At 37.5% G+C, this 22738-nt stretch overlaps 1 protein-coding gene across 1 annotated transcript in view; it reads right to left on the bottom strand.

Annotated features, from left to right (window-relative positions):
- Positions 1–22738, bottom strand: part of LOC124162509 — a 287546-nt gene that overhangs the window by 5283 nt on the left and 259525 nt on the right. Inside the window, exons 6-7 of the mRNA XM_046539075.1 lie at positions 16911–17018; positions 3932–3991 (exon numbers count right to left, since the gene is read on the bottom strand). Coding sequence (XP_046395031.1) covers positions 3932–3991; positions 16911–17018 — 168 coding nt within the window. The remainder of the gene's footprint in view (positions 1–3931; positions 3992–16910; positions 17019–22738) is intronic.

Genomic DNA, 22738 nt, shown 5'->3' with positions numbered 1-22738 from the left:
TATGTGCTTGATATGGAATCTATTCCGCTGTTCTATTTGTCGAAAAATTCTACGAGTCGCGTAACCCGAGTAATGATTGGATACGTTGGTGAGTACATAGTTTTGTAAACTAATTGTTAACTTAGTCATTGTGATGTTTACATGTGAGAGATGTTGTATGGGAACTCATCATTGTTATTACCCATCTGTTTGCTGAAGTAGCGGATTCGCATGAATCAAATTTTATCAACGACATGATGGTAAATGGTATTACTGCATATCTTCTTCGATGGAGGGAGAGCAAATAGTGTATGAATATTGATTTTATTTGAATGTAATACAGCTCTGAGGACTCGAGTGAGAACTCTTAATATTATGTCGCAGCGGATGCATGCTTAGGACGTAGGAAATGGGACTCTTCATGTACATAAAAGGATTCAATTCCCTTCTGCGGAAAGATTCGACTCACGTGGCTCAGAGGAAAGACATGGGTGGAAGAGGATGCGGGGGACTAAGGGAAATGCTTTCGATTACCGATTCTCAATTTCCGTTGTTGATAACGTTTCTTTTCTTCCTACAAAATCTCCGTAAGATATTTTTTTGCTTGAAAATCTTTCTGGTCTCTATGCTACACCTACGAGGAATGGTTAATTATTGTTGCAGTTATTGGCAGTTAGATTAATCTGATAGAATTGTTTTCTATTTTTCTACTGTGAGGGTTATTCCTGAAAGAGTTTTTCGTTACTCATATTAGCTAGAAATTGGTGAATAATGGCCTCGTTGGGTCCTATTATTAAGTTTCGTTGGGTAGATATTTTGGTGGTGAGGAGTATAATTTTCTGTCGACCACAATGCTTTGTACTTCGGCTGACTTAGCCGCTTAGTACCGATCACTCAGTTTTTAAGGCACAAACTATTTTTAAAATCATAATATCTTGCATTACCCTCTAATAATCTATTCTTTATGCTAATTAGGCGAAGGTTTGATTTAGTTCGAAGGGAAGGACTTAGGATTAGCAAGAATTTACTTTTCTACGAAAATATTATCTAATAATGAGAGCAAGAATACAATGTACAATTGTATTAGGAATATATTTCAGGTATAATATTACTAAATTAACTCATGGTAAAGAAACCATAGGAAACATAAAAAAGAGAACATTCCTTTGAAAATGACTCCAATTGTCTATTCTTATGAATGCGCGTCGACTGAGCTTATTTGATTCTTTGTTGAAATGGTCCAATCAATCTTCTATGAAATGAAATTTTTAGCAGTTTTTACTGAAACATTTTGTTGTCATCTGTTTCGTTCAAGGGAATATTTTGGAAGATATGTGGTCATTCTTCTTCAGCCTGTAGTGTTAATGACTTTGTTTACACCTCTTTTTATCTCTTGTGTTATGAATAGAATTTTCGCGGGATTTGGACCATCCTTATTTGTATTTTCTGTAGTTAGCACTCTGATATATCCATTTTGAAGCCAGGGAAGGGTATGCATTAGATATCATCAAGTTACTGCATTTTTCGCTCATAACACATACATGCACGACACTGAAATTTAGCTTTGATACGATTTTATCATCGGCCCAATTAGTCTTGCCTACATCTACCGGTTCAATCGCTAAAATTTTAATATAATCGCCCATTCTAGTTCACTCTGGATATGATGCAATAACGAAATTATTTGGCTCGTTATTTATTTTGTGTTAGAGCTACGATTGGCTTGTTTTGCATCGAATACATAATTTTTTTGACTGGAATAGCTTACGGGGAAATTTTAAAAGAGTGAAGCTAAAATTATACTTTGTACATTTTATAAAAACTTTTAAAGTCACTGGTCTAAAATCACGCGGATGAGCATATTCATTTATCAAATTTCTGTTATTTTGCTGGGAAAATTGTAAAGTCATCAATAAACTTTTTCCTTGCATGTTATACTCCTGCTTTGCGTGATTTCATTCCAGCCAATCAGGTTTCCTCTTGAAAAGCCCGGGGATTTTAATATTAATTAAAGTGTTACTTGCTTGACAATTCACCATGAGACTTATTGATTGGCTGTTGCCCTTTTTATGAATTTCCGAGGGTCCTATCAATGCAAGAGAAAATAAATATTGTTGTCCACTCAAAAGAGTCGGGACAAGAAAAAATAGTGATGTATATATCGTACCTTCCTACTGTGGGGTGAACAGGGCAAGCCATTTCTTTTTGTCTCATACCCCAGTCTAAAATTATAATGGATACTGATGTTCGATGGTAGCTAGATATTGGGGATATGCCGTACGTATTACGTGCATCTTAAGTAGAGAATAAGCGGAATGCCAAGGTATGGTTGGAATAGCCAGAAAAATCGTGGAAAAGTTGCTAAAATTGTTATACATATGGGTTTATCGTTTTTTAAACTTAAGTAAGATTTAAGAGTAATACTTTGATCTCAAACTCTTTTATATCGTATACTAGTGAAATGAAATTAATTGGTTGCTTACGAAGTGGATAATGCGATGATAAAATCTGTAATAAGGTCTGTCAGCAACACTAAAACAGCTGGGGGCTTAAAAGGTAATCTGAATCATTTATGGCGATGGAATTAAACTAAAAAAAATGGATGATAGCTTAAATAATACACTCGTAAGACGTTGGAGAACTTTGGCCTCGTGATAAATGCTTAGACAGATTTTTAAAACATGGTGAAAGTTGGGAGCGCTTGGAATTTAATTCATTATTCACGAAAGAGTGAGCAAAATGAAAAGTATCCTCCAAACTCTCTTTTAATTTTATGATCAAAAATGCATTGAAATCATAGATGCCAACGATATAAGCCTCTAACATGCGTACTTTAATGAATCTCTGATGAAGTGGATATTCCTGTGTATCACCTTCGGTGCTTTTATAATGGGAAATTGTGGAATTAGGATTCGGCACCTTCATTGACCTGCGAGATGACTTTTTGTAGCTTTGAAAGCACGAGGAGGTAAAATAACCTTTGCCATTTTAAGTTTTACACAATTATTAATGATATAACCCCGACCAGTTTCAAATCTGCAACTTTCTCAATTATATAGTCATCTGATGGATAAAAGAGTGAGCTTATTTATTTTAAAAATCGAATTTTCTTTGCAATTTTCTGCTTCGAGACTGCGTATCGAAATTAAAATTTATAAAGTTAACGTAAATTCAGCGAAAATATATTTAGGCATATGGTAAGCACGGATTTGTCGCCGAAGGGTCAATATTTGGCTATGAAGTTTTCCCGTGATGCAGTGGTTATCCTTCGGAGTTTTGCACATTTTAAATGACACCACTAACATGAGGAGAAACCCGTTTTTATATGTACTTTCACGCTTTTACTAATGTCGATATCATGCCGAAGAATTGGAACTTAAGTCAGTTTTGTTGAGTTGAAGTTGACTGGAAGTTAATGATATAGGAGCGTAACCTCAAGATATCACTCTAAAAGCGTTAATAGAAATGAAACACGTAAGGATCCAGGTTAAAAATACTATTTTTTTATATTTACCCTTCTTTTCTTTTATTCACGAAATCAAAAATATTTTCTGCTCATTTTTTTGTTTAATTGATGAAATATGCTGAAGTGGCAGTTCTGTGAAATTACCGACTTCGATTACCCCTAAAAATTTGGAAACTATCAATGGTTGAAAATAATGGGTAACAGCTATTACTTCCAAGTAAATGGTTACATTAATTTTGTATTTAAGTGAAGATTTTCATGCTTAAAAATTGGAGCAAGATTTAACATGAATATATATGTACTTCACGTTATATACGCGTGACATAAAATGTTAAATTTAATGAGAATCACCCATTTACTCATGCATCATGAATCTTATGAACCAAGTTTGGATCTACTGTGGGGACTGTCCAGAAATTACTAATTCTATTTATTTAATTGCTTGTAATAGCATTTCAAGAGCTAAAAGTTCTATGCATGACTCACATTCAGCACCGCCCGTGACAGGAAAAAGGCGACTTCAGCTTTACAGAGGGCATCAAAATGCTAGAAAGAAGAAGAAAACTATTAATTATCAAAAAATATCGGAAGGCTAAAATATTCTATTGCATGTATAACGTATTCTACAAGATCAGGCCAGATTATCAGCATATGAGCGTGATTTTCAACATTTTTTTCTGTTTAACCATAAGTTACATTCTGAGAAATGTTTACATGTGATTGAGTTAGTCTAATACTCCAAGTATGAATTTGGTTTTTGGATTTTAATGTGTATCTTTTTAAATGTATTTTTGAGGCCTCTTAACCAATTTTTCAATATCATGCAGGTTTTATATTACTGGTAAAACAGAACTAAGGTAGGGGAGACTGGGGCACGTTGGCCCGATTTTTTTACATTTTTAAATATTTTTTATTTATGCATTGTTAACTTTATGAAATTATTGCTAAATTATAGAACAGTCTTTCTAAATCTGGATGGCAATAATTAAACATGAATATATGAGTTATAAATTTAAAAAAATAAATAAATACTGGGCATATGACAGGTGGGCCAATCTGCCCCTACATAGGGGTAAGTTGGCCCAGCGGCTGGGGCACGTTGGCCCATGTATTTTTTGTTAAGCTGAACTAGTATGGTTTTAGGAAATCAAAATAAAACTAATAATTATCACGAACTATATTTCAATATATGTAATCACTTTACCAAAACAACGGGAAAGCTTTAAATTATTAGGATTTCTGGCGTACTAATATAAACCAGTTAACTTTTGTGACCGTCTAGATACAAAGGATCAGCACAATTATTGCTCTTGTGAAATAGTACGCGGATTTCATTGTTCACACATGTCTAATGAGCCCAATGCTTGCAATTTGTGCACTAAATACATTGTGCTCCAGGCTGACCGTCGAAAAAGGCACACTTTAGGCACAGTTAATCTTCATCTTCCTACATCGGACGCGTGTATTTTATTTTTTTTAGCTCCAGTTGACATCGGTTACATTGTGATACTATGTTACGTTCAAATAGAAGTCTGTCTTCACCACTGCGCTTATATTTTAGTAGCCTCTGTGAATTTAATTGAGTATTTGTGTCTAAGCAGTTCAGACGCAGCCCAACGCTCCCAAAGACGACTAATCCCAGACCCAGCGGAACCTCTGGAGTTGACTATTGATGCCAGCTTACCCTCAAAAGTAACAGAAAATAATTCATGTAAGTGAGGAAGGGGTAATCCAGCTTTCGAGCTCAATTTTAATTGTAATCCAATCCTTCTTACTGAAGAGGCAATCAAATGCGTAAGTCCACTCGACTTTTTTTCATTTTTCTCGGATGAACTGCTTAAGCACATTTGCATAAACAGTGACATATATGCTGACCAGAAAAATGTAAATCTCGCTTTGGAGAAGGCGGAACGTATGACATGATAAAATCAGGTAATATGACATGTAATGCTAATGTCGTACTACGATAAATACCCAAATAAACGAATGTGTTGGTCCAAAAAGGTAACAAAACTTAACAAAAGGTACATCCCCACACTCTTGTCGGCAAACATGCTTTGTAACCGCTTTGAAATAATGTTAAGTCATTTACACCTGAATGACAGCTCATTTGATGATGGAAGTGACCGTCTATTCAAAATTAGGCCGTTTTTAACGAAGGAATGCATAGGGCGGGGTATGTTGGCCTGGGTGGCCAACGTGCCCCGTCGTCGCTGGGCCAACCTGCCCCATCGCCATTTTTACAATAAATTCTATTAGTTACAAAACTCACTGAAGTAATTTAGATTGTATGCCACACAGAAGTTATCCTTAAACTATGATCTTTAATTATAGTACTCAACTATTGGGCCCAAATTGATCAAAACTTAAATAACACACATTTTACCTGGGAGTAGAATTTTACTGAAACACGCGCAAATACAATTAATCGCTACAACTTGTCAAAAACTGCTCCGTCAGTCATAATGGTATTGTGGAGAAAGGGGAAGTGTGCTACCAACCTTCTGATAAATTCCTAGCACGATTCAGTGTCTATTGTATGAATTAGCTCGACTGGGCCATCCTGCCCCTATGGCCAACGTGCCCCGGTCTCCCCTACCATCCGTGATTCCTCTGGAAGAGATTTTACTTCAGACTTCGTTATTTCTTCTGGCGCAGGTCGGTTTAATATCATTTACCAATTTTATATAGTTAGTGGTCAGGAATGCTTCCGAATATCAATTAACCTTCCGTGAATGCGGAAACATGAAATCTACTGCTACATTTGATAAGAAAAGATGAAGTAAAACTTATTCAATGAATATACCGAAACAACAAATTTTGTTATTTGGCTTTAGTAAAAAAATTCTAACCATCATTCCTGAGTAAAGGCTTGAAAAAGGGGTTCAAGGGTTCTTCCCCTTACTCAATTGGGAGAATATCTTAGCGTTTAAGGTGCTTGCTACAACGTAGTACTTCCCATTGTTTTTATAATTGCTCATTTAAATATAAAATATCGTGTGGTGCCCTAATGTTAAAGTCAGACTAACCTTGCAATGATTTTCCCCAACCCCTCCAAAGAAATCATCTTTATATGCTACTGAATCTAAGGGCAGATGATGCGGAAAGAAATTATTTGCTTTTATTATTTCGCAGGAGTGTGAGAGATTGAAGACAATTGTGATGTGATGACTGGAGAGGAATGAGGTCCGGACAAATATAGTACTGGAGAAAGAGATGACCCTTGGAAGGAATTATGTGAGTAGATTGATGAAAAATGTAACAAGGGTTGAGGGTATGCTCGATGAAGAGATTAGTTTCGGCTCACAATCAGTCGTGAAATTAGAAGCAAAATGACAGTTTTGATGGGATGCGGAAAAGTGTGACGCATGCTCAGTTGAAGAAAGGAAGTATATTTTTAAGGAAGACCCGGTAGGTTGTTACATTACAGTATCTAGCTTTAGCAATCGTCATTGGTCGTATTTCATCGATAAACAAGTTGAGATCAATTATACGGTAACTGTAGTTCAAAAGTCTCATTCACATTCGGGTCGCCGATAATGCAGATGCCTTTGCCGGATAATTTCATCTTTGGAAATATAGTTATTGGCCGAATTTCATGTATTACTGAATCTGAAATGCTTTATTCATTTTTTTATGACTTTAATTTTATATTCTAAGTATCGAAGACTCTCAAATTTCAATAAAAGATGCATGGTATTCCATAAGTACGCTAAAAAAACATTTAAGTTGATTTTCGAAACTAGTTTTTTTAGCAAGCGATAATTTTTCACCATGGTCGAGGATCAGCCACATTGTATTACGGGACTGTTGCATGCATGAATTAGCATGTATACAGTCGTGGAAATTCTCGATATTGGTGATGAATTCTACTATCGTGAGCTAATGAATATTTCTTGTAAATGCCCGAACCGCAGTTAAAATTACTTATACGACTGTCGAAAGCGACTCGCTTTTATTTGACTGGGATGCATTGCCTTTCGATTTCGTGGAGGATGAGAGTTAATCCTTGTTTACGCGTCGAAACTTATCGCTTAGCAGTCGACTATTACACTTGACTCATGCGTGTTAGCAGCGACTGCGAACACCGCGAAGAGACCACGAATCGATTGATGCCTTGATTATATTGATAATTAGCGAAGTTGAGGAAGCGTAACTTGAAACACAAAAGGAGTCTATGCCTTTGGATGTATGTCTTTATTGGCAAGTGTTGGTGTAATTACGCAGGAACATTACATTATTACTATGTACTAGCATTTTTTTTTACTTTTTTCTAGTTGGAAATCATTGGTATGCCAGTATTTTATTTGATTTTCGCTAGAAATAGAGGAATTGAAATTATTTCAGCTTAGAAACAGTCATTTGCTCACATAACTTCGACGTAATTTTTTTTACTTGTAAGGTATAAGGGAATTCGTTTCTTTTAAAATATCGTTTGTATGCCAATAGTCTATTTAATTTCCTCTGACTTAACGGAAACGCATTGCTATTCCTAGGACACTTCTGTGTAGATAATAGTAGTGAGAGGTCTGTAATACCTCAAATCGTATTTGAGGTATTACAGACCGCAGTCTACTCTGAAGCGTAAATCATACTTAACTGATCTTCAGCATGATGGGCTAGCAGTTATGGTAGAAGTTATTTGCGTTAGAAGCACTGCCGAACTGCTTATCCCCACGGAACTGTCCTCAAATGCGGAGAAATTTTCCAAAGACCACTGAAGGTTTCTCCTCTCAAGCAGAGGTTTTATGGCTCCCTTCGCACCTGTGCTTGTGCAACTCGGTTCTTCTTACTCCTCGGAGTCCCTCTCGAAATTTCAGCCGAAGAGTTTGAACTCTTCGAGGTGAAGTAAATGCCCTCTATTAAAAGTTTAAGGGAGGCAAATAACCTTGAGATGCTTAAAATAATGAAATCACCTGCCTATATCCACACGTCTTTATTCGTACCGACCCAGGTTTTGGCACACAATGCCATTTTCAAGATTAAAGAATTCAAAAGATGTATGGAAATAGTCTAGTGCTTTCACTGTGCGGAAATTCCGGAGAAAAAAAAATCATTCGCCTTGACTGGTATTCGAACCCGGTTCTCCCGATTAATAATAAAGACTCTATATCTGTCGGAATAATCATCAAATTTCCACGGAGGGGAATGACGCTTCGGTAGCTTAACTGGATAAAGATCTCTACCGAAAATCGTGAGATTCGGGTTTGAATCCCGGTCGAAGCGAATGATTTTTTTTAATGTGGATTTTTCGCAAAATTTGTGCATTGCGGGTGACTCCGTAAAGTTATCACCGTGGCTCATCCTGGCATACTTAAATTAGTTAAAGTGCTTCTATGGTGTTAAATATCAAAGATTCCCACCGAATTCCGCCCAAAAACTGTATCTTTAAACCTTGAGATGGTTTATCTTTATGTACTTCTCCTGCGAGCAAGGGCAAGATTGCATTTTGGGATGATTTTACGCTTGTGATTCTTGGTTTATCGATATCTTGTCATATTTTGTCCGGATTTGGGAAACTCTCGCTGAAATTATTTCCAAGTGAAAAAGTAAAAAAAAAACTGTTGCTACGAGGCAGGCTTGGATTTCCAAGAAAAATCTTCTTTCGGAAGCTTAAATATTTCTCTCTCTCTCGCTCTCGTTGCGGGAATGTGAATCGGTTTGTCGATCCAAACTTGTTCAAAGTAAAATTTAAGTATGCTGACCCAAATTCTGAAATACCTCAGGAATTGAAGTCAAGTTTTTCATCTCTGTCCTAATTTATGCTGTACGCTTAGGAAATGTCTATTCTCCTCTGAACCATGCATTACGAACTCAGTTTTAATCACATTACTCAGCTTTCTTTCAAATGTAGTGGTTTTTTTATGGCAATTGTTTTTGTTGATTTTCCGTATTAGGGGTTTTAAATGCCGGAGATGATAAATCGTATTGATGGCAGCAAAACCGAAATATTTCATGGGGTATTGATGTTTTTATTTAGTAACATAAATGAATTCCGTCAGTTTTCTTAGGAAAGAAAGATGAGAGCATATTAATCGCTGGATTGTGATTAATACTAGTGAATACATTTCCAAAGAAGTAGTACGAAATTTTAATGACGTGGACAAATTTAGTCTTCTTTTGCCTGATGTTTTTGTTAAAATAATTTTGATTTATCTTTTGTCTCCATCGTCAGGTGGGGTCCTACGTTTAGGGATCTCAATATATCTGTGGGAACAATTTTGTTCCTGAATTTTTAGACAGTTGAGAAAAACTTGGAACAAGTGCCTTGGCGTAGCGTCGTGATGTGAAATGATGACACCCACTGAAGGCACCAGATGTCGACCTATTTCGTCCCATATTTCCTGCGAAACTACTGAAGTTGGGAAATTAAATGGCATCTGGGGTAAAACTTTTAGATTACAGTCTTTTCGATGGCGATTGGCTCTTGTATATTCATCCAGGGTTTTCCGCAGAGTTGGTCTTCCTTAATGGAGGCCGATATATATTTCTTTGAGAAAAAATGTCAACATCCTGAGAGCTAATGATGATATTATCTGCCATGAAAACGTTGGGAAGGTTTACCAACTTATCTTTGGCTTCCAATACACTGCTATCAGCCTGATGAATAGCTCGAAAAGAATTCCATGAGAAGTGACTAGCGAGTAGAGAAAATCGAGGATGAAATCATGACAATGGAAAGTGAAGAGAGATGAACATTCGGCTAGAGCGAATGTATTGGAGGGAAAGGGGATGCTGAAGGCTGTTATGGAGTTAGTTTGAAGGCGAAGGGAAAGAAAGCAAGTAGATTTACAAGTAGGATGAAGAGACTCAAGTCTGAGATTTTGTTTTAATATGGCAGATGTAAGGCAAATTGCAATCATCAGTTAGGGATCTAGAGTTTTACAACGTACATTAGATTTCACAACTAGAATTGCTACCTAACTTATACGGTAGATAATATAAGGTTTAATAATATCTTGAATAAGAGAGAGAATTATGATTACGTCATCGTGGTCCTCCATTTCCTCATGAAATTTCCATGCCGTCGTATATCTTTTAACTGCTGTAGAGAATATTCCTTGGAAATGGCGATAAAAACACCGTAAAGGAGCCAGAGTGACGCTTCCTCGAATGGCGGACTGTAATGGCTGAGCCTTGAAATGTCTTAAGATACGGCGGAGAAATGTCACGGCCTAAGGATTCTTGCTCTTTTACCAAAGAAGAATGCCAATGTAATCTACATCATCAAAAATAAATGGCCTGGAAAGGATATCCGTAATTGTGAGACTGATAGGTGTTTCAGACGAAAGATATGTATGTGGTTCAAAACTTTTCTGTATACTTAGTATTTTAGTTCTACGGTCAATAGCTTCATTGTCCTGTCAGTTATTCTATCTCCCTCCACATATATGTCCATGTTTTGTTTATCTTAATTGTTAGTCTTACAACTACCTCCAGATATTTGCTACTTCTTTTGACTTATCCCTATTTCCTGTTTCTCTCTATTTCATGCCCGAGGGCATTAGAATGAATTAATTTGAAATAATCCCTCAATTTAATTAGAAACGCTTAAGACGATAGGTATTGGCGTATTTTCCCAATCCTTCAAATAGCAATTCATTCTCATCGGAAGTCCAAGGCATTTTTTAATGATTCTTAGTATAATTGAAAAAATAAAAGTCGAGTAGGTGCTAGAAAATCACCTAAATCGAAAAAAGCGAAATAGCTTAATCTTAACTCCTCTCATTCCAACCAATAACTGTGATGCCACTTCATAGGTATGCACGACTACTAGTTGTAATATGATTTGAACATATCGAAGCTCATTGTAATTATGCTTCCTCCGAATAAATTATAAATTCAGGGTTTTTATAACCTGCGTATGGCGAAGGTTTTTGCAGCGTTGTGGTGAACCGCTGCATTGGCTTTAGGGTTTATTTCACGTTCAAGTTACCCATAATGGTGATGGTGAAATTTCTTTTACAAAGCTGTAGACATCACATTCAACAGTAAAAGCGGCATCAGATTCAACGGTAGAGGCACTGGGGATCTTTCGTCGGCGAATTAGAGGTCTCTCTCCAACTGGTGTGAGGCAGAGGCGGATTTAGGGGGTGGGGATCACATGGGTCATGATCCCCCAAATTTTATAAAAAATTTAAAAAATTTGAATAAGTTAAATAATTTTTATATCCTTGTTAAGGAGTAAAGGGAGAGTATATTCTAATGCGTGGCTACATGTCCCAAACGTGGGAGAAGTTTGTGTTTTATTTATCGTAGAGCGTTGTACTACTCTTTCAGAAAGTTACACGGGGGAACGCCCCTCTATCTCGGGGGGGTAATCCACATTTCCTTGACCCAGATCATGATCCCACCCAAATGTGATGCTGAATCCGCCCCTGGACTCTGAGGACGCCTTAGGCATAGCTGGAGAAACGCCTCCATCACCATGGTGAAAACACGTATGTAATCCGAAAAGCAATCCAGTAATTATTAGTTCCCTTCTCCGGGAATCGATTTCGGATACCCAGATTGTGCTAAGTTCAGCAGCCAACTAAGCTAACCAAGCGTCATGTTCCTCTGTTTTCACCAACAGAAATGTTTAGTCATCTCCTTCCTCTCTTGCTCATCATGGACCAGGAATATTTTTTTTCGAAAACTGCAATAAAACTCCGACGAAGGACCCGTAAGTGACGCCTCCCAGAATACTAGTGCACGGACGATAATGGCTTGGCCTCGGAAAGCATGGGAATGAAACGAGCTCGCCCCGTGCCGTCGTAATTTGTTTTCCGCCCCCCAGAGGGGAGTTCCAACGCGGAGGGAAGAGAGAGAGAAAGAGAGGGAGCGATTCTAACCACAACTCTGACGTTCAAAATGTCCCTCGTTGCTGTTGTTGCTGCGCCCGAGTGAGGGAGCGGGTTGTAAGCCGTAATGTTTTTGAGCGCTCGACATTCGCGGAATTTCGTCCTATTCCCGCGTAGGCGCGGTGGATGAGTTGGCTCTACTGGAGGTGCGGAAGGGAGGTTGGGGAGCGGTGGATGCGCGGAAAGGCGCCTTTTCACCATGCCTCGGCGTTGCTGGAGACAGAGATAGAGTGCCGAGGTCCTCGATTTGCGTTTCCTAACGAGGGAAGTCTTGCGTCCGCACTAAACGGCATATAAGGATCACGACATTGTCGGGTGGGCTTAAGGGGACGCATCACTCCTGCACAAACGGTCGTATTTTGTTTTTTTTCGCTAATGCAACACTTGTTCGAAAATTATCTCTCATTTTTGATTTTTTTAGTAAATGTGGAAGAGTTGGAGAAAAGAGAAGTCTTCTAAAAACCTTAAGGAGAAGGCGGAACAACCAGGGGTGCCGACTTATAAAAAATATTGGGGGTCCATACTGGGGGTCTTTCCGCGGGAAATTTTATAAATAGTGAGTTTTAAAGTTTTTTTTTAGTATTTTAGAAGAGAACAATCGAACCCTGACAACCCGAATCTTGATAACTCGGCACTGTGGGAAAAGTCGACAAACCTGATACATTTTTTCCTCCCCCCCTAATGAATTTTCGAGGGGGCTCGGGCCCCCTAAGGCCCCATGGAGTCGGCGCTGCTGGGTACAACTTAGTTGGCATAATGAAAACAATCGTTAAAGATAAGTGGAAGGGAAGAAGGGCTAGGGACGGCCCCGATCTGCGTAGCCTGCTTTTCATTGTTATTTTCATTATTTTCACTGAAATTTTAATTATTCCTCTGCGAGTGAATTTTTTGTGCTCCTGCGGCATGTGATGTTTTCTCAATTTTTTTTTCACGGAAACTTCCTTTGAATAATTTTATTTCCTTATCGCAAAACGATGCATTTTTAAGGTACTTGAATTCCTTTTGTATTGCAATACGGTATTGCGGACTCTTACAATTCAATCCTAATTTTCGAATGGTTGGAAAAGAGCATTTGAAATCCAGGGAGAGCGAGCCAGGGAGAGAATGGGTTCTTCTACCGGAGTTGGGGACGTTCAACAGTCTTTTCAGCGAGTGGTCACTCATCTAACCAGAGGCTCCAGAGAAGCGTCTTGTTGGTAAATTTTACTTTTTCCATCAAGAAAATTATCAATTTTTATCATCGTTTTGTCCTACTCCGCAGCACGTTAAAGAGTATTTATGCCATGAACCATCTTCAAGAGGCGAAAACGGAACTTCTCCGGAAAAGAGTGACTAAAAGGAGGTCACAACTCAGCGCCTACTCCACTTTCGCCGCGGTACATATTGCTAGGGCAATGAACGACGGTGTTGGGGATTATGAGAGACTGAATAGGGACTTGATTCAAAGATGATTGAAACATTAAATGTCTACTTGTCTTCCTTCGATGTCACTGGTGCCGTGGTTTCTTATTAGACTCTATTTACTATTCCAAAAATAATCTTTTTACGGTTGCGAACTTCATGTATTAAACTGCCAGAGTCGTCATTTTACATTGTTTCACAGCTTTCGTTTCACTTATTCAGATATTTTGAAGCCAATGTAATAGAAATGATAATTTGCATATCGTCTATCATGCGTCTATTATGTATGAAATGAAGGTAAACTGGGTTTTTATCACAATGAATCAATGATATTCAAAACTGGACGAAGAAATGTTCGAAAGAGACAGTAGGAAGTACTTATTAGGCCGATACTCATTTTGAAAGCCTTGAAAACCCAGAAGTATTTGAAGATCCCCCTATTTTCGCGTACGAACGTTCAAGTGTACTCTTGTGCGAGTAAATAGTTGTCGTTCCGTCACAGACGGAGAGTAAAAGGAATGAGGAAGTGCTAGACATGATGGCTTAGATGAGGAAACTTCTAGAGGAGATAAGGAAGAAACAGAGGGTTTGGATGGAGTGAGTGCTGTACTGCTCAAAGATGCTTAACACCGTGTTAGTAGGAAGAATGTTTGGTGAGTGGATAAGCCCTTTAGAATACCATCACAGAGGTTGCAGAGGAAAAACTTGTGAGTAGGCCGGTCGATATCAAGAAACCATGGTTTACTCATCACAACATTGCACACCTAGAGGAAAGATGGAAGTACAGAACGCAACGAATGAAAATGAAGAAATATTCTACAAGAGTTTGCGGAATCAAGCCATCAGAGAGGCGATAAGGCCAAACAGAAATGGAACGAAAGCTGCTGCGAGGACATTAAGGAAAACATGAAGAAGGGGAACCTAGGAAGGTCATATGACCTAATCAAGAGGCACTTCGGAGACAGGAAACCAAGATTCAAAAACAATATATTCCACTGGGAAACTGATGTTAGAAGAGGTATCAGCAGTAGGTGGAAAGAGTATATAGAAGAAATTTTCCAAGGCCCAGAATCCCTCAAAGAAGTTGTCTCAGCTGACCAAATGGAGGAAGACAATCGTGGACCAGGAAAACTAGCAAGAGAGTTTGAGCGAGACGTTAGAGACTTAAATAATGGTAAAGCGCCCGGGGAAGATAAAATTTGCGGAGAAATTAGGCTGTATGAAATCAAACAATAGGTGAGAAATAGCAAGACGCAATGAAGAATTCGGAAAGCTGCCAAAAGGCATCAAAAGGAGCAAGTTGGTGACCACACCAAAAAAGGCAAGGGCTGCCAAATGTGAGTAGTACAGAACCCTGAGCCTATAGTGTCACATGCCTCCAAAATCCTCACCTGAGTAATATGAAGACGGTCCGAAGGCAAAATCGGCCGTAGGAAGAATAGAGGTATACAGGAGGTAACAATATCTCTCAGTGAGACTCAGGTTGAGAAAACGATACAAGCAAACAAGACTTTAAGACTTTTTGTAACCTCTGTGGACATGGAAAAGACTTTCGATAATGTCGAATGGAATTGGATTTTCAATTCGATGGAGAAACTTAGTCTAGACTGCAATGATAGATGAATATTTTACGAGTTCTACGAGGACCAGACGGCCAATATACGCACCCAAGGAAAAAAAAATATTGAGTCAAAAATTAACAACGGGGTCCGGCAGGGATTTAACCTATCATCAGCGCTATTCATTATGCAATATGGACATAAAGGAAGCGACAAAACATATGTAGGATCAAGAAATCAAGGGAATCAAGGTGGATGGAGAAGAAATAAATTGCCTACGATTCGCAGATGAGATTGCAATCATCGCAGGCAATGAAGATGACCCACTGGGCTATGACCGAAATTGAAAAAATGTTTCAGGAATATAATAGGAAAATAAATAGGAAGACTACCGAGATACTTGTATGCGGGAGAGAGAAAAACTGTGTGCGATATCCACTTCAAAGGAGAGAGATTGAAGCAAGTGGCTTTATTCACCTACCCTGGGAGCACCTTTACCTAGAACGGTAGAGGAAAAACCGATTATTATAGTAGTCTATCGATTAAGGTAGGTTTCCATGCAGTACTAAAGAAGTAATCTGGGAGCCTCCCTTTCCTTCCAGCACTGCCTTCTTCAATTCGCTGTAAGGCCTACTCCCTTTCAATCATTCTACCTGCTAAGTACTCCCTTCATCCATACCTTCTGTTTCCTCTGTATCTCATTTAAAAGCTGCCTCTCCTCACCCACCATGCCCAGCACTTTGTCGTTTCTCCTCCTCTCCGTCCATTTCTTCTATTCCATTCATCTCCATACCCACATCTCGAATGCCTCCAATCTTCTCTCGTCCTCCTTCCTAAGTGTCCATGTTTCCGCACCGCAGAGAGCTACACTCCAGATCAAACTCTTCCCTAACCTTTTCTTTAAGCTCTTATATAACGATCCTCTTAGAAGCTCCTTCCTGTTCATGAACGCCTCCTTTGCTTTCCTGACATTCCTGATGTCCTTTCTACGGTATCCGTTTTTCTCCAATGAGCTGCCTAAATTATCGCAAAACCGATATCAAACGTCAAATAGCCCTAGCCTAGACCGTATTAACGAAAAAGAGGCTGCTACTGTTGCCGAAGAGAATTACACTGGAGACAGTACGTGAAAACATTTGTGTGGGTAGTAGCATTCTGAGCTTAGGCCATCGAAAAAAATATCAGAAAAGAGTCTTTCGAAACCTAGTGCTGGGGGAAGGTACTGAGGATAAAATGGACGAATAGAGCGAGAAACGAGGAGATATACTGTAAAATAGAAGGAGGAATAAGTCTATGGAACACTGTACACAAAAGAAGTAAACGGTGGATTGGCTACGTTATGAGACAGCAATTTCATGGGAAAAATGATGAAAGGAAAAATTCATGGAAAAGTCATCAGAGGAATACCAAGGCTTCAAAAGAAGAGCTTCTGGGAGGTACAAGGGAAATTGGAATAAAGCTTGGAATAGGGAGAAATAGAAGACTGCATTACTCATAGGATAGCAATTCTATGTTTGCACATGAGAATAACAGATTTTATATATAGATGAGTACGTACTTAAGGAAAGATTTCTAGCTTTAACTTGATTTGTTTTTTTATGTTTGAGCTGCTCTTAAAGTGGCACATAAATTTCCATGGGTGAGCGATATGATTATTCTTACCCTGTTGACGTGGTCTCGTAAAACGTTCGAGTAAACAAGCGCCACTGCTTCCAGGGCCATGAAGGTGATGAAACCGATTATCCAAGGCACCACGAGACCCGAATTCTCCTGAAATGGCGAAAGGAAGAAATCATTAGAATGTTTTGGGGAATGGCTTGAGTTTCCTTCTTAGGTAATCTGAATTGTTTACCTCACCCTCAGTTAAGAGTAAAAACATATGCGATAGGGTGTTTATTGCGTCATGCATGTCTATCTATTCATTTTAATTAATTTTTATTTATTATCTGTTAATTTTCATGGTATTCTGCGGTGAAGGATGGCAGGTAAAGGGATCGATTTCCCGCGATAACGCGAAAATTGGCCTGCAATTTACGTCTTGCATTGAAGTTGCACGTTTAATCCCATTTTTTGATTAGTTGGGATTTTTTTGTGGGAAAATAGTTTATCGCGTACAACATCATTACTTTTTTTTTGGTGCTTTCGTTTGAAATTCAGCCATTCACCATTCAAAATTCAAGTGAAATTCTACATGTACGCATATATTCCACTTCTTTGCACTTCTATCAGTTAAAAGAAATAGTCATAATAGTTATCATGTGATCAAACAAGCCCATTATATTTTTTTAGATTTCCCATTTTATAAAATAAAAATTTCCTCGTTAATACTTCGCGTGAACATAAATTACCCAAAATATACTAAGACAATTTTTTCCCTATAGTAATTTTTATATAAAATTATGCTTTTTTGAGGAAATTGAATATTTATAACGAAATTTGAAAATCAAATCGATAGATTTTTGTGAAGAAATTTTCGTGCATCTTTTTGTGCTTGCGAGGCGTATAAAGGTAAGCACTGGAGATTGGGATCCGCGTTTTTAAATCAAATGTACGAAGGGAGCGATTTTCAGGTCCTGTAATGGGAAACTATCACCAAATCTTGCTATAAATCGGGTATTTTCTCTGGACGAGAATATGTTTATTATATTAGACAAGTGTGAAAATTATTTTATTCATACATTCTTGGACTAGCTTTGACAACATTTAGTGTTAAACTTCTACATTCCGCTCCTTTAACTTATATTATTAAGAACGAGCTAAGTCTTCAGAGGATAAGTGCTAGAACTTGGTTAGCAAAAATTTGACTAAACGTCATGGGGAAATTCCAGAATGACCTGTTATATCATGATTTATGTCTTCTTTATTTTAATCATCTGGAATTGTATTTAAATACTTAAAGTAAAATTATATTCTTTTTCTTCATCGATGTATCGAGTAGTGTGGTAGACGATTGATGTAGTAAGTTTTGATTCACGGACGAAAAACGCTTAAATTCATTAAAACGTGCTTATCACGTGATTATTCCTCGAGCTCTTCCCAATACGTTATGAAAATAGACCAAGTAGTGATTTCCCCCTCTCATAATTTCATTGATTTAATACTCGTTATACACACATGATATTTCACGTTAATCCTGGCTAAAGCTTCCCTTTCGAGAGAAGCTAGATTTTTTAATGCATGTAGCTTCTATTTCCCTTCAGTGAATTTCGGAAAAAAAAATAAATTTTGCCCTGCATAATTGGATGATGTGCCTGGGGCAGTTAAAATTTATTCCGTGAAATGTGCCGTCTACGAAATTGAGGATTCTCGAGTGATATTGGACGCTACCTACGCATGCCAAAACTTTTGTTCCCATCTGTTTGTACAGATCCGAGGAGTTTTGGCGTCGCTTGGCTATTTTTACCTTTTTGAAGTTGAAACTTTCATTTCGTACCTTCGTTAGGCTGGGACTAAAAAAAAGACCATGACAATGTGGAATGGTTACCATGGATGATAATTCTCACGCCAAATTGAATGAAAAAGGCGTTTTCTGCAGAAAACTTGTGAAGCTTGAATTTCCACTCTAGAACTCCTCCATTTTACTCTCTCCAAAGCCCTTTTAATTTTATAAGATGATTTTTTAAGAATAATTTACACCTCAGATATGTATTTCATCAATTGTTTTGTGGAACAGAAAGAAATGCTAAAATGTAAATGTTAATAAACTAAATATCCTACTGTCTATCAGTTGGCTTATTTAAAGTAGCATTAATTTAGGTAATATTGGTTTTAAAATTGATAAAAATTTTCCGTAGTAAGTAATCAATCAAATTTGAGTTAAAGTATTAGCTTAAGTAGATGAATCTGTATTTATTTTGCTATCCTGAATATGCATACGATAGAATTTATAATATCCACATTGCTATTCCCTTGAAGGATTATATTGTGAACTGAAAAATTTCTCAAAGCATTGCAAGGCCATCCATGCGTGCACTTAAGCTTATGGATGTTTATAAGGGATATCTCTACAGGATATAGCGGGTTTTTCATGGATGAAAAATTCCTCGACTACATTATATGCAAGTTATTACCGCAATTATGGCATATCAAGACTTACAGAGTTAGTGATCCTTCAGCTTCTGCATTAAGTATTAAAATTTTAGTAAATCACCTCAATCTGATTAAAAAGTGACATAAAGGTGCATGCTGCATGGTATATCGGATTCCCATGCCCTTGAAGAAGTGGCCAGCTCTCGGTCACGAAAAGGGCTTTTTAATCATCATGAGTCGCTTAAGATTTAATCAAGAAAATACCTCAATCTGGCTATGTAGGACAAATAGAAATTAAGAATGGAGATATGAGCCTTATTAGAACTTCTCTTCAAACTTCGGCGGTAACTAGTTAGATACCAATGCATTCCCATGCACGGAGTTTCATTTTAGCGTGTATTCCTGATCTGTTTGGTCTTAGGTAGTCGATTGGCACCTAAAAAATGCCTTATCACCATTTAACCTTTGTTAAAACGGCTCACTCAAAGCTTAGTGTCCCATAGTAACAGCTAAATTAAAGTCCCAGGCGGTAGGTACGTCGACGCCTGTTTGGTGAGTTTATATGCTTCTACTTGAACTTCGGGTGGCCGATTAATTTCTTCGGAATATTTCGTGAAGCCAATAAACTGCGTGACTCATGGGAAGTAAGTTGCGCTATCTCTTGAACCGATATGATGGATACTCTTCGAATGTCGTGACGCGGAACGATTAAGCAGACTACAAGTGGATTCATCATCCAATTACGTACTTTTCCCTCTCGTGTACATTGTATGTAAGCTGTTGCTTCATAATTTCTTCGAAAGCGTACTTATTCCCGAGCTACGGAAAGTTGGTCGATTATACATATTCCCTATATTGCCTTAATAAGCCCCTTTAAAACCCACGTAAAAATTTCTGCAGAAATGTAGGCACTTCCTGTGCATGCAATCGCGCTCAATGGTCTGCTTTTACTGTTGTAATTATGTCGTAATAGTAGTTGAGTGCGCTTGCTCCTGGACTTCTCACCTATTGATGTCCCCCATTAATTATCGTCTAATGTTTACTTAACTTTTACTAGGTGGAGGATCAAATTAATATTAAGTCAAAGGCTAAGAATGAATTAATAAATCCCTAGTTTTAGTTCAATCACCAATTGGAACCCCTGCCCAAATTAAACTAAACGTTGTTCTGTTCTGATTTTCCCTCTTCCCTAAAAATCAGGATAGAAATATTCTGTATGATGCCAATAAATATTTTCCCTGATTTTAATTTTTCCCTATTAAATTAGTAAGTTACTGAGTCAGAAAAATATGCAATGATTTAGAATGCTGAATGTGCCGGTAAAAGGAAAGACAGCCTGTACCCCGCGTTAACGCCGCCTGTGTTCGTGTTGCCTTGATATATTCTTTACCCATACCTGTACTAAATTGGCAAAATGGTACCTACTTATTTTTTTTCCGGGTATGCCACATTTATAACTTTGTATTTGGGAATGCGAGAGCAGTTTTTTTAATGATTTTATCGGCTTCTGATCAATTTTAGTTTCCTGAATGGGATAGTTCTCAGAAAAAAATTAATTTAGTTTACAGATACCGTAAAACGGCCTGACTTTGCCCCAAATATTTTGACTCCTCACTTTATTCTTTGTTTAAATTGCTTGAAATATTTTTTAAATGTTTTATTTCTTTCAGGTTAGATTGTTGATATTTTCCAGTTACTGAAAATCACCTTTTTAGATCAGTAAAGTATTCAAAATATTTTTTTTGTTTTTCAATATCGTTGGAACAAAGTCAGGCGGGAATCGGGTGACTTTTCCCCAACATTTTATTCCTATTGTAACACACACAAGAAAATATTTGAAACATCATAGGAGTATTTTAAAGAGTTTATGTGTTAGAAAGTATCAAATTTAAGACTAGGCTCGGGCTTTCTTTTATATTTAGAGGGCATTTTACTACCTACACCAAAAATGAACGAAAATAAAGTGTAAGGACATGGGAGGGGAAAGGAAAACAGAAATCTCAAATTCAACAGTAATTTTACGATAAAACATTGAACATTCCCATGAAATGAGAAACTATGTGACATTTCCCCAAGAATATGTCTGGGGTACAGTCATTACGGATTTCTCTGAAAAGGTACGTTGTCCCAGAAACTTGCTAATGTAATCCTTCATGATTGATGTGAACAAAAATATGATTTATGCAGCTGATCTATGGCAAATTTTGAGTTAAAAAATGCATAACTCACCTTCTCGAAGCGTCTAGGAGGCCGACAATCGGCAACTTTTTACATATAAACTTAAGTTCCACAAAAACACTCTCCTCACAAAATTAACAGCACCCTTCACTAGAACATGCAAGACTACTGGAAAAACCTTTTAATGTCTTGCATTGATGCCAAAGAATCCAAGAAAAATTAAAAACCCCTCCCAATCGACAACATAGTATCCATTTCTATGAAATGAAACATTGTTGACGGGGTGGGGAAAAGTCAGGCCGCTTGGGGTAAAGTCAGGCCGTTTTACGGTAAGTGTAAATTTTACTTAGATGTGTAATATGTTTTTCATATTTTTATACGTAAATTTCGGAAATGACATCATGCGAAGTATGGTGTATTGTAGCGCATTAACTATGGTTAAAGGAATGCCAAGCGCTATTAAAATATCCGAGGGATCGCACTTTTGCCTGAATTATTTCAACAACAATATACTACTCCTTTCCGAATTTCCACAATTCAACCACCTGATTCTAAAATATGATTTCACCAAATGCCACGGACATGGCGATTATATACTAAAGGTACTCCTTAGCATGTCTCTTTATATTTTATTTGATTTTTGTATCTACCCGTATACTGTTCAGAGAGAATTATCTTAGCATTTCTCGCAGCAGTTTTATTTCCTATGAGAATACGTGAAAGCTTCAGGAATAATATTCGGCCCATTGAATATCATACTTAGCGTATGTTTTCATAGTTGTAATAAGAATCACGTTCATCAACCATTGAAATACGTACATTTTCTATACATATCCTTATGTGGTTTTATTCCCTCTCTTATTTTTTCGCCTTCATCGTCTTTTAAGGACTTGGCTTTCTATTGCAATGAATGTATTTCATAAAATTTGTGAACGTCTGTGAAAGTCATTTATCTACGTCCCGCGTGAATGTGGTTGAAGGTTAAGTTCTGTGTTTAAAGTTATGTTTAACTCATAGCGCAAATATTCCATGAATTAATTTTTGATAGCTTAGGTACTGCTGAATTTTCCATACTCGTTTCGGCGATATCTTATCTGCATTGGAAAGCCCATTTTTAGGCGGCAGTTTTTAATGAAACAAAGAATTTAGCCTAACAATGAGTACCTCTTAAATGAAATTAGATGCTAAAATTATTTGCCAAAGTTTTGTCCTCGCTATTTCAACTTTTCGTTACAGGTATTTTCAACTTTACTGTTTGGATTAGCGATCTCTAGTAATTTTGG

This window comes from Ischnura elegans, chromosome 7 (assembly GCF_921293095.1).
Source record: "Ischnura elegans chromosome 7, ioIscEleg1.1, whole genome shotgun sequence".
Taxonomy (NCBI): Eukaryota; Metazoa; Arthropoda; class Insecta; order Odonata; family Coenagrionidae; genus Ischnura; species Ischnura elegans.
This window is presented reverse-complemented; position numbering and strand designations above follow the sequence as displayed.